Below are 13,754 nucleotides of genomic sequence, written 5' to 3' on the forward strand. Positions count from 1 at the left end.
ACATCAAAAACTGATCTGTGTGAAAGGGCCTTTGTTTGTGGTCATGTAACCAAATATAAAAGTTTAAATATTCCGCTCACCTTGCTGCCCATTTTAATGACCGCGGTTTCTTTTTACTTTGCGATTTCAGGCATTGGAAATCCACTTCATACATCATTACAGAGACTAAAACACTCTAATCTAATGCCACGTACACACGTCCGGTTTTCCCGACGAGAAAACTGCCATTTTTTAGATTGGTCGGGAAAACCGCTCGTGTGTATGCTGCATAGCAGTTTTCCCGACAAGAAAACTGCCTGCAAAAAAATGCGAACCTACTTTATTTTTTCCCGTTGTGTTTTCCGTCAGTCTTTTTCTAGTCGCAAAAAAACGCTTGTGTATACGCTTTTACGTAGGGGGAAAAAAACATGCATTGCTCAGAATCAAGTACAAGGCTGAAAAGCACGAATCGTCTCTCACCAAACTTTTACTAACACGAGGATCAACAAAAGTCGCCCAAAGGGTGGCGCCATTTGAATGAAACGTCCCCTTTATAGTGCCGTTGTACGTGTTGGACATCACCGCGCTTTGGTTGAGCGTTTTTTTTTTACTGAACGTGTGTATGCAAGGCAGGCTTGAGAGGAATCACGTCGGGAAAAAAGTTGGGTATTGGCATGTCAGGAAAACCGGTCGTGTGTACAGGGGGCATAAGGCTAGGTTACACCGGCCTGGGCAGTACAATGCAGCATTTTATCATGCAGGCTACAGTGTTGGCTGCAGGGAAGAGCGGTGTGATGTGCATCTCGGCGCACTGCTTGTTTTTTTCAACTTTATTTGTACAGTCTTGTAGTGACAATTCACATGTCACTGGACGGCAGAATGTTGTGTTGCCATTTTTTTTTTTTTTTTTTTATATTTTTAAGTGTATTTTGTGCGTGTACTCGAGAGAGGAGCCGGACTGCAGGAGTTGGGAGTAGGCAGGCCTCCCCCAGAGGCAATCTGCCACCTTTCTCCATGCCCCGGGTGGCAATGGCGGGTGTGTGAGGGGGTCCTCCCACACAGCCCGCCCTACCTGCTCCGCTTTGAAGCCCAACGGGGCAGAGGGACTCCCTATAAGGGAGTGAGAGGATTAGCCCGCTCAACCAGCCCCGTTAGTCCTTCGCCTCTCTTTTTAGAGACCGCGTGGTCAAAGTGCGTGATGTTAACCCAATTTCGAGTGCGTGTAAGTGTGGTGGTTTTTGTGGGAGGGGGGTGGGCGTACTAAGCGCAGGCTTACCTCGCAAAGCACACCCACCGGGAGCCGGGCTGAGACCACCAAACTCAATTCACATGCAGCCGAGACCGGGATCCGAACCCCTAGCTGCAGAGGTGAATGGCTTGTCAGCGCAGTGCCAATCGCGTTGAGCCACCGCAGCTCCACGTTGTGTTGCCATTTAATCACATGTGGCTCCATCTAGTGTGGTGCTGAAAAGTGCAGACATGCTGCATTTTTCCTGCACTGCAATACAAAAATCACACCAGTGCTGTGCTGTGAACAGAGCACATAGAAAACAATTATGTCTTATGTCCCCTAGTGATGATCCATCCAATGTGGGGAAATGTAGGTCACTGCATATCGTGTGACAGAGCCCTAACCTCTGGAGCCAGGAGAGCAGAAAGCAGGGAGTACTCTGTGTCACTTCTGCCCATTCCCTCTCCAGGTAATATGGATAATGCTATGCTTCCAATCACAATGCCAAGGTAGAAGACAGACATGGCCAATGCTATAGCCTTGCATAGCAGAGTTTTCAGCAGTGACAACACTGGGATACCCCTCCTCTACTTGTGTGGGGGTGACAACACTGGGATCCCCTCTCCTCTACTTGTGCGGGGGGATGACAGCACTGGGATCCCCCCCCCTCTACTTGTGTGGGGGTGACAACACTGGGACCCCCCTCTACTTGTGTGGGGGCGACAACACTGGGATCCCCTCTCCTCTACTTGTGTGGGGGTGACAACACTGGAAATCCCCTCTCCTCTACTTGTGCAGGGGGATGACAGCACTGGGATCTCCCCCCCCCCCTCTACTTGTGTGGGGGTGACAACACTGGGACCCCCCTCTACTTGTGTGGGGGCGACAACACTGGGATCCCCCTCTACTTGTGTGGGGGTGACAACACTGGGATCCCCTCTCCTCTACTTGTGCGGGGGGATGACAGCACTGGGATCCCCCCCCCCTCTACTTGTGTGGGGGTGACAACACTGGAAATCCCCTCTCCTCTACTTGTGTGGGGGTGACAACACTGGAAATCCCCTCTTCTCTACTTGTGTGGGGGTGACAACACTGGGACCCCCCTCCACTTGTGTGGGGGTGACAACACTGTAAATCCCCTCTCCTCTACTTGTGTGGGGGTGACAACACTGGAAATCCCCTCTTCTCTACTTGTGGGGGGGTGACAACACTGGGACCCCCCTCTACTTGTGTGGGGGTGACAACACTGGAAATCCCCTCTCCTATACTTGTGTGGGGGTAACACTGGGATCCCCCCTCTCCTCTACTTGTGTGGGGGTGACAGCACTAGACAGGGTGACCACGCTGCATTGATTTCACTGCAGGGGAATCCGTTGTCACCCTGTTAAGGAAGTGCCAAGCATTGGGTATTTTTACAGAGATAAAAAAAAAAAAAAAAGCAAATGTCAGGTATGCAGTATGGCTTGTGTCACTGTATTTTTTTTTAAATAAAGACTATAATTCAAGTTAGCAACAATACCATCTGCAAAAATGTACAATCTGAGTGTCTTATAACAGCGGGGAGATAATTATATATATATATATATATATATATATATATATATATATATATATATATATATATATATATATATATATATATTATTCCTGGATGCAAAAGTGAGCAGTGCATGTATAGACAGACATATGTACACACACACACACACACACACACACACACAGCAATGTTACAAGTGTCAGCTGACCGGTGTTGTCATGCACATTCTATTGCCATCGCCTTGCTTGGTCTATTCCCATACATCATTACAGACACGCATACATAGGCAGCGGCTTGCAAATCCTACATCTCCCCACCGATGGGCAATCCTCGCCTGCATTCACATCTGTACTTACAATGTTTCTTGCCATCAATGAGCTTCATTGTTGTATGTATGATGTAGCCGCTTTTCTCTTGCAACCCTTCAGTGACAGAATGACAATCCGGAGAGATGTGACCAGCACCTTCGCATTTCAAGACTGTCTGCTGTGAAATCACTAGGAACAAGGTCACAGTTTTTTTTTCCTGCATAGAAATTGTGAAACGCCCGGTGAACTGTGCCTTCTCTACATGGTATTTACAATGCAGCCACAAAAGCCATGCTTCCTGCCTGCTCATTGGCTGATTAGCAGCCCGGCCTCCCATGGTGTCAGTAGGTGTGTTCGGCTTTCTGATCGCCTCATTGGCTGATCCAGTCTGGTATTTAACAGCACATTGATTTCAAGCAGTCTACTGACTGTGTTCTCACCAATCCACCCCCGGCTTGTATGGCTGCTGATGGGAAGGCTGGAGAGCCCTATACACAGGGAGAGGGGGGAGCGCTGGCAGCCTGGATGATGTGCTTGTATCCTGAATGTCTGGATCACTGGATAGATATCATCTGCATTGTATATTCTACAAACACAACCCTACATCACTCTGCTTATTAATAAATATGACATTTATGGGTGAAAACAAAGGGCTCCTTTACACCAGATGCAGTTCTAAATGCAGAAGCGATAAAATCAAATAAAAATACAGCATGCTACATTTTTTTGCACATAACGGAAGCAAATAAACACACTGCAAATTCAAGTAAAGAAATATAAAAAATAAATAACGATATTTTTTTTCTGTCACCAAGCCAAGATGCTGATGTTGCTGAGCAACTGAGTGACAAACATCTTTAACATTGTTACCCCATAGAAAAATCATCACAAGCGAGAAGTCACTGTAGCAATCATGGGGGGTGGCTCACCCTATAGCCAGTCACTGGACGGCAGAGATTGCGGACATTTTATTGTCGCACTCAGTACGGACTTTCACCTGATCGCGGCTCTCCTATACATTCCTTTAACCACTTCCTTACTGGGCACTTAAACCCCCTTCCTGCCCAGAGGACTTTTTGCGATTCGGCACTGCGTCGCTTTAACTGACAATTGCGCGGTCGTACGACGTGGCTCCCAAACAAAATTTACGTCCTTTTTCCCCACAAATAGAGCTTTCTTTTGGTGGTATTTGATCAAAAAAATCTCAATAAGCGGCTGGTTTGCGCAAAAGTTATAGTGCCTACAAAATAAGGGACATCATTTTTATTTTTTATTCTTTCTTTTTTTTTACTAGTAATGGCGGCGATCTGCAATTTTTATTGCGACTGCGACATTATGGCGGACACATCGGACACTTTTGACACCATTCACATTTATACTGCAATCAGTGCTATAAATATGCACCAATTACTGTATAAATGTGACTGGCAGGGAAGGGGTTAACACTAGGGGGTGAGGAAGGGGTTAAATGTATTCCCTATATAGTGTTCTAACTGTGGGGGAAGGGGGGTGACTGGGGGGAGGTGACCGATCTGTGTCCCTATGTACAAGAGACACAGATCGGTCTCCTCTCCTCTGACAGCACCGCTGTCTGCGAGAGCCGGGAATGAGAGATGATCTCATATGTAAACATATGAGATCATCTCTCATTGGCCGCACAGATCGCCTAGCAAACGGCCACTCTGATTGGCCGTTCACGGCGATCTGTGATTGGCTGTGTCCAAGGGACACGGCCAGCACAGAAGTTCCCCGCTGCGCGCTCGGGAGCGCGCGGGGAACGCGGAAAGGGGCGGACGTCAACTGACGGCGCCCCAGAGAAGTAGAACCACCCTGCGGCCGTATATAGTCGTACGGCCGTCGGGAAGTGGTTAAGGAACAGGCTTTCAGCTGAATGGTGGAACCTTCCTTACCAACATGACCCCCCCTTGAGAACCATGTGCAGTACAGACTATGGGGCTCATTCACATGGCCGATTAGTTTCATACGCCACCCAGATCAGCGTATTTCTGTGGTGGGTTCAATCATTTGAGATCAGCTGCGGCGGATCACCCTGAACGGATTAATGACCGATAGACATTGTCCACATGGAACGATTACAGGCGGTCAGGGAAACAGAGGCGTTTCTGTACGCAGACTGTTTGGGATGGATTTACTAAAACCGGAGACACAGAATCGGGTGCAGCTGTGCATAGGAACCAATCAACTTCTAGCTTCAGCTTATTTAATAAGCCTGGGTTCACACTGATCCGACAAACTCTCCAACATTGGGAGCTCATGTCGCATGACGTGTGAAAATCAATGTTTCCCTATGAGAGGCGTCTTAACTGGTCCGACACAAGTCGGTCCGACTTTGAAAACGCTCCCTGTACTACTTTGGTCCAACTTTGATCCTACTTCAGCCCATTGAAGTCGGATCAAAGTAGGATCCTTGTCCTTACCATCTGACTTTTGACATCCGACATTGCGATTACAGCAGCAATAAAAGGAATTTATCTCACTCTGGGATTGTTTTGATTGGTCAAAGAACAAGTCAGTCTATCACAAAGCGGGATCAAAGTAGTATCCTGTTCATGAAAGTCGGATGGATGTAGGACCGATGTCGCAGAGCAAAGTAGGATGAAAGTCGTACTACTGTCGTGTAGTATAGTGTGAACGCGGGAAAAACGCTCCCAAAAAGCCCTGCCCATTGAACAGAATGGGCAGCGCTGCCAAAGTGCCTGCAAAGCCGCAATACAGGCTCTTTTAACCCTTTCTTTGGCAGCTAGCAGACATTAAAAGCACCCCGCTAGTGGCTGAAAAGCACCACTACAACAGCGATATAGCGCTGCTAAAACTAGTGGCGCTTTTACTGCCAACAGGCAGTGTAAAGTACCCTTAGGGCCAGTTCACACTATAGAAACGCAATCCGGATGCGTTCCAGGTGCTTTTTTGCATGCACATTTTTGACACGTTTTTGATGCGTTCCAGTGCTTCATCCCTCTTTTTTATTAACTTTAGATAAGGACAAATGTGTTACAGTGCGTTTTTGGTGCGTTACAGTGATTTTTTAATGCGTTTTGCAGCGTTCCAGTACTGTTAAAATGCAGCATGTTCAACTTTTTTTTCTGGAACTGGAACGCACACTGGAACTGCAAGCACTGGTGTGAACAATGCCATTGAAATCCACATAACCTACTTTCCATGCGTTTTTGATGCAGGAAAAAAAAACACACTGGACTGCATCTGAACTGGCACTTAGAAACACTCCCCCTATGTGTCCAGGGACGCTCATCTTTCCCTACCCACAGGTAATGCTCCATGTGCCCACACACAGGACAGCCAAGGAGCCTCTCAGCCCATTATTGATCTGCCCAGGTAGAACAGCTGCAGCTAATTGGAAAAACCTGGCCATACCCTCAACATAACCCTCTTTTCTGGGTGGTGTACAGCCATGTGTATGGGCTGGCTCACACCAGAACCAAGTGCTGCCCTTGTAACCTGCATGAAGGGGCCAATGTATTGTTTAGGACATCCCAAATGCAGATGGTTTGCAGCCACCAAATCAAACCTGCATTTCAGTGCGATTTCGAGGGCGATTTAAAGACATGTGTGCAGGTTCATGCACAGATGTCTATTGAAACAGTCACCAAAAGCAGTGCAGGAACTACATTTGGAAATTGGTATGGCGTTGCAAAGACGACGTTGCACCAATTCGGATGGTTCCATTGCCCGCAATAGGCTGTGATTTGACATGCCATATATCTCAAATGAGAATAGGGGCTTAAGCTCACCACACACCTTACAATCTGTTTGTTCAATCTCCTTTAGATCAACTACGCAGTGCAAGGTTTGCCTGATTGGATAATTAAAGTGGTTGTAAACCTCAGACATGAAATATAAACAAAGCATATCCCTCTATAGTGTGTACTCAAAGAGCGCCAAGTGACATTTCTGTCTTCTGCCATCAGCATGAATCACATTTTCCTGACACCAAGAGAGAAAAAATAAATAAATAAATAAATAAAAGGTGACAGGGGAGTGATCTGCAGCTGATTGACAGCCTCAGGGGTACTTTGAATGGCTGTAGACAAACCACAACTTATATAGGAGGATTTGTTTCATCTTTGTGTATCATCTGAAGCCAGTCACCTCACTGGGTATATGGAAGGGTTTACATCCACTTTAGGTAGGTCATCATATAACATTATTTTGGTATATCTAAGGCTGATTGTACAGTCACATCATACAGTGTATAGCCAACTTTTGTCTCCTATGAAACCGCCACCAGCGCAGTGTTAGGCCCCATTCACACCACTGAGCTTTGTTAACTTGTGTTAAAATGCTTGTTGTGCTACGTTAAAGTGGTTGTATAAACTAACATATACCCAGACAGAAATTACACTTCTAGTGCTCTGTTTGAGAGAAGTGCACACTATAGAGGGATTTGCTTTGTTCATATTTCATGTCTGAGGTTTACAACTACTTTAGGGCAGCCGATTCATTTGAAGGAGCTGCTGAACATGGTATAAACCATGTTTGTAACACAACACACTGCAATGCAAAGTATAATATAAACGTGTTGTGGTGCATTTGTTGGCAAGGTGCGCTGGGATGGCATTCAGAATGAAGAGCATGGCATCACACCAATGTGTGTAACATGCATTACGTTGCATTGTGCAGCACTGGAAAAAAAATGACCCTTTCACATTTGTCCGGCAAATTGTGCACCAATTTGCATTGCCTTAAGGCGGCCCATTAATTTTGGAGAGGCAGCCAAAGCACAAGAGAATTCATCAAAAACACCTTCAGTGTCTGTCTATGAAATGATTGTTGTGAAATTAAAAAATATCCATAGTAATTAGATGAATCCAGCAGCAGAAATTGTATCTAAACCAGGGATCCTCAAACTACGGCCCTCCAACTGTTGCGGAACTACACGTCCCATGAGGCATTGCAAAACTGACATTCACAGACATGACTAGGTATGATGGGAATTGTAGTTCCTGAACAACTGGAGGGCCATAGTTTAAAGACCCCTGATCTAAACCATATAAAACCTAAAAAAAAAAAACACACACACACATGCGTCGCCCTTCCATGTGCTCCTTGCTGCAGAGGCCAGTTATAGGATGGGGTGGTTGACATTTGTTTGTACTGTTGGTGAATTGGTGAGGGGGGCGCACTGGATATCTTTGCTGCCATTGTGCTATTGTTGGGGGTCCATTGCATTCTGTATACCTTTAAAGCGGTTGTAAACCGCATAAACTTTTTTTTTTTTTCCCCCAAACCTGCAATGCAAAAGGCATAATAGGCTAGTATGCATCGCATACTAGCCTATTATGAAATACTTACCTCGGAACGAGGTGTGTACCACTTACCTGGTCCACGCCGAGCAGGATGTCATCTTGCTCCGGCGTGTCTTCCGGGTATCGCCGCTCCAGCGCTGTGATCGGCTGGAGCGGCGATGACGTCACTCCCGCGCGTGCGCGCGGGAGATTTAAAATCGGCAGGGTCCGGCGATGCCGGTCCTTCAGCCGTGGAGTCCCCCCTGCGCATGCGCCGCCCGCATTGCGGGGGTAATATCTCCTAAACCGTGCAGGTTTAGGAGATATTCTCCTTACCTACAGGTAAGCCTTGTTGTAGGCTTACCTGTAGGTAAAAGTCCAAATAGTGGGTTTACAACCACTTTAATGAGGGGTGGGCTCCCTCCAGGCATACCTATCTATTATCATATACTATGGAATGATAGAGTTAGGCCTGCAGTACACTGGGGTGCCGTAGCTTATGCACGTCTTTGCAAATGTGTGCAAACTAAATCCCTGGTTTTAACTTCAACCGTTAGACAGGAGAATTGAGTTTATAGCAGGCTGGCTGCTAAGTGAGCTGGGAATCTTTGTTGTTTTTTTACATGCGTTGCCCTTCCATGTGCTCCTTCCTGTTACGGCCAGTTATAGGTTGGGGTGGTTGTCATTTTTTTCCCCATTCACATAATACTTATACTTTCCATAGTGTTGTGTTCTGCTGTTACAGGGAACGCAGCGCCCATGGGTAACCTAGCCTCTCACTGATAAGGGATTAAGTAAATATGTTTTTTGCAGGACTAGAGACACTTGTATAAGTGAAGGGAATGGAGGGTCAGTAGTTCAAGACTGAAGCTGTAAACCATTGGAAAAACTGCGGTCATTCAGGTAAGGCTATAAAAACTCCTGTGGTAATGACATGTATGTTGCCTTTCTTTCCTTCAAGGAATGTATAAAACACATTTGCATATTAATACAGAGGAGTCGGAGTCGGAATATTTATCTACCGACTCCACAGCCCTGCTAATGATGACATGGGAATGAATGACACCACAATGCACTATCAGATGATTATATGAGAATAAATGACACCACAATGAACAATCAGATGGCCCTTTAATGACATGAGAATGAATGACACCACAATGCACTATCAGATGGCCTAATGATGACATGGGAATGAATGACACCACAATGCACCATCAGATGATTATATGAGAATAAATGACACCACAATGAACAATCAGATGGCCCTTTAATGACATGAGAATGAATGACACCACAACGAACCATCAAAAGGTGAGATGACAGGGGAATTAATGACACCACAATGCACCATCAGATGATGACATGAGAATGAATGACACCAAAATGCACCATCAGATGATGACAGGGGAATGAATGACACCACAATGCACCATTAGATGGCCTAATGATGACATGGGAATGAATTGTCATTCATTCGCATGTCATCATTAGATGATCACAGGGGAATGAATGACATCACAATGCACCAATGACGACATGGGAATGAATGACACCACAATGCACCATCAGATGATGACAGGGGAATGAATGACACCACAATGCACATCAGATGATGACATGAGAATGAATGACATCACAATGCACCAATGACGACATGAGAATGAATGACACCACAATGCACATCAGATGACCCTATAATGACATGAGAATGAATGACACCACAATGCACCATCAGATGGCCCTATGATGACATGGAAATGAATGACACCACAATGCACATCAGATGATGACATGGGAACAGTGGTGGTTCGTCCATAGAGGGCGCTGGAGCGCCGCCCCCTCTGGCTCTCACCGCCACTGAGTCTAATAACATGGATTAATGCATTGTACAAATCTAGGTTATTGTCCCGCTGCCGCCCACTATTCAGCTGGCCGGATGTTGAGCGCCAGCCAGCTGAATAACGGCAGCTGGTTGGCTGTATGGAAGTGCCTATCAGAGCCAGCGACATTAATGGGGACAATTGGCACAGCGGCGACAATTAAAGGGCACAGTGACGACAATAGGCACAGTGGGGACAATGGGCACAGTGGGGACAATGGGCAAAGCGGCATGAATGGGCACAGTGGCGACAATTAAAGGGCACAGTGGTGACATTTGATGGCATGGCACAGTGGCTGCGTTTGATGGCATGGCACAGTGGCTGCGTTTGATGGCATGGCACAGTGGTGACAATTGATGGCACACTGGTTGCGTTTGATGGCATGGCATAGTGACTGCATTTGATGGCATGGAACAGTGGTGACAATTCATGGCACAGTGGCTGTGTTTGATGGCATGGCACAGTGAGGCTGCAATTTTTTTTTTCGTTTGCGCCCCCCAAAAATTTTGAGCACCAGCCGCCACTGCATGGGAATGAATGACACCACAATGCACATCAGATGATGACATGAGAATGAATGACACCACAATGCACATCAGATGATGACATGGGAATGAATGACACCACACTGCACATCAGATGATGACATGGGAATGAATGACACCACAATGCACATCAGATGATGACATGAGAATGAATGACACCACAATGCACCATCAGATGATGACATGGGAATGAATGACACCACAATGCACATCAGATGATGACATTGGAATGAATGACACCACAATGCACATCAGATGATTACATGAGAATGAATGACACCACAATGCATATCAGATGATGACATGGGAATGAATGACACCACAATGCACCATCAGATGATGACATGAGAATGAATGACACCACAATGCACATCAGATGATGACATGGGAATGAATGACACCACAATGCACATCAGATGATGACATGGGAATGAATGACACCACAATGCACCATCAGATGATGACATGAGAATGAATGACACCACAATGCACATCAGATGATGACATGGGAATGAATGACACCACAATGCACATCAGATGATGACATGGGAATGAATGACACCACGATGCATATCAGATGATGACATGGGAATGAATGACACCACAATGCACATCAGATGATGACATGAGAATGAATGACACCACACTGCACATCAGATGATGACATGAGAATGAATGACACCACAATGCACATCAGATGATGACATGGGAATGAATGACACCACAATGCACATCAGATTATGACATGAGAATGAATGACACCACAATGCACATCAGATGATGACATGAGAATGAATGACACCACACTGCACATCAGATGATGACATTGGAATGAATGACACCACAATGCACATCAGATGATGACATGGGAATGAATGACACCACAATGCACCATCAGATGATGACATGAGAATGAATGACACCACAATGCACATCAGATGATGACATGGGAATGAATGACACCACAATGCACATCAGATTATGACATGGGAGTGAATGACACCACAATGCACATCAGATGATGACATGGGAATGAATGACACCACACTGCACATCAGATGATGACATTGGAATGAATGACACCACAATGCACATCAGATGATGACATGGGAATGAATGACACCACAATGCACATCAGATGATGACATGGGAATGAATGACACCACAATGCACATCAGATGATGAGATGGGAATGAATGACACCACAATGCACCATCAGATGATGACATGGGAATGAATGACACCACACTGCACATCAGATGATGACATGGGAATGAATGACACCACAATGCACATCAGATGATGACATGAGAATGAATGACACCACACTGCACATCAGATGATGACATGAGAATGAATGACACCACAATGCACATCGGATGATTACAGAGAACATTCCCCCCGCCCCCAACTGTCCCACTCACGGGGTCTGCTCCTCCTCCTCATTCTGCTCTTCTTGGCTGGGGATCCCTGGTGCTGCGCATTGTCCGGGTGTGCTCGTAGCGGCCCATGCTCTCCCGGGACCCGGCTGCTCTCCCCGTTCACCAGCACCGGGGGATGAATGCCATTCTGCAGGCGGGAAGAGGAGGCCGCCTCGGGCTCCGCAGGATCCCCCATCACTACAACGTGCGGGAGGGGGCGGCACTGCGTGCAATGGAGCCCGGGCAGGGAGAGTGACGTCAGCGGGGGCTTGGCTGAGGCAGGTTCTAGTCATGGGGTTCAGCCTGTCAGCTTGCTGCTCGGGAGTGTATACTGCGCAGGCGCGTAAGCTGCGTGTGGCGAGCAAAGTGACAAGGTGAAGCGTACAGTGTAACCTAACCGTGACGTGGTTCCTACAGCCAGCTGTGTGACGCATCACGTGATTTGTACCAGACCCCTAAGTTTGTGTGTGTCCAGTGTATGGAGGGTGAGAGCTCTGTGTGGCTCTCCCTGTCTTCTCCTAGGTGCTGGTCACTACAGTATCTATACTACAGGACATTCTGTATAGAATATTTATATATATATTTATATATTGCATGGTCAATGGCAAATGCATGTAAAGGCCTCTTTGGGGAGTTATAAGAAATGGACTCCCCTGTTGCACTAAACCTGTATGTAAAAGATAAGCAGAGGCTTCACTGAGAGGAAGAGTGGGAATGATATAATGATTTGGTTAGTAGTGCTTCCATCTAGGACAGGTCCTCTGTGAGCAGAGAGGATTCCCTTCCGGGGAAATTAACCTGTAATCTAATCAAAGTCATTGGGAGGAGAGGAACTACTGCAGCCAGTATATAACAGTAACCCTATGTACACTGATACGCACAACAGTATGAGAAAAATAAAAGTTTTGTATAAAAAGAGATTCAAGTGGTTGTAAAGGCTCAAAGTTTGAATGTATAAGGGTAAAAAAACCTGTGTGCAGCTCCTCCCCCCCCAATACTTACCTGATCCCCATCTCCATCCAGAGGTGTGCACAAGAGTTTCGGCTGTTTGGGGTCTCTGTCTCCTCACTGGCTGAGACAGCAATTGGCTGTCACAATTGTCAATCACGCCAGTGAGGAGAGACTAGGGCTGAGCCATGCTCTGTGTCTGAATAGACAGACAAGGCAGCAGCTCAAGGGAGAGCCTGCAGAGGTGCCCGATAACAAGCTGCTTGCTATAGGGGTAATCAGCAAAAAGGAGGGCTCAGGAGCGCTGGCGGAGGGACCCAAGAAGAGGAGAATCGGGGCTTCTCTGTGCAAAACCACTGCATAGAGCAGGTAAGTATAACATTTTTGTTAATTTAAAAGAAAAAAAAACTCAACTTTGTAGGTAGGAGACAAACAGTCTGCTACTGGGGCCTCCTGCTAATGTATGTTTAATAAGGTGTTCTGGGTTTATTCTTAGGATAATGTATATTGTACTCTTCTTTACCCTTGTTTCTGCCTTAATTAGCATGTTAATTATATCATTGTCAGCTAGTAGTTGCTAGAGGAGGGGGGAGTAGCCACGAGTCTGCCCTACCGCGTTATCTAACCCATTGTGTGAT

General features: G+C 46.3%; 1 protein-coding gene across 2 annotated transcripts in view; it reads right to left on the bottom strand.

Moving 5' to 3' along the window:
- PANK1 (pantothenate kinase 1) overlaps window positions 1-12,441 on the bottom strand; it is an 82,855-nt gene extending 70,414 nt beyond the window's left edge. Inside the window, exon 1 of one of the 2 annotated variants that reach the window (XM_040362113.1) lies at window positions 12,172-12,441. In XM_040362113.1, coding sequence (XP_040218047.1) covers window positions 12,172-12,364 — 193 coding nt within the window. In that variant the 5' untranslated portion in view covers window positions 12,365-12,441. Of the gene's footprint in view, window positions 1-3,103; window positions 3,576-12,171 lie in introns of those variants that run through there. The other variant, XM_040362112.1, reaches the window with a different exon arrangement.
- Between the last annotated feature and the right edge of the window lie 1,313 nt (window positions 12,442-13,754).

This window comes from Rana temporaria, chromosome 8 (assembly GCF_905171775.1).
Source record: "Rana temporaria chromosome 8, aRanTem1.1, whole genome shotgun sequence".
In the NCBI taxonomy this organism is placed as follows: domain Eukaryota; kingdom Metazoa; phylum Chordata; class Amphibia; order Anura; family Ranidae; genus Rana; species Rana temporaria.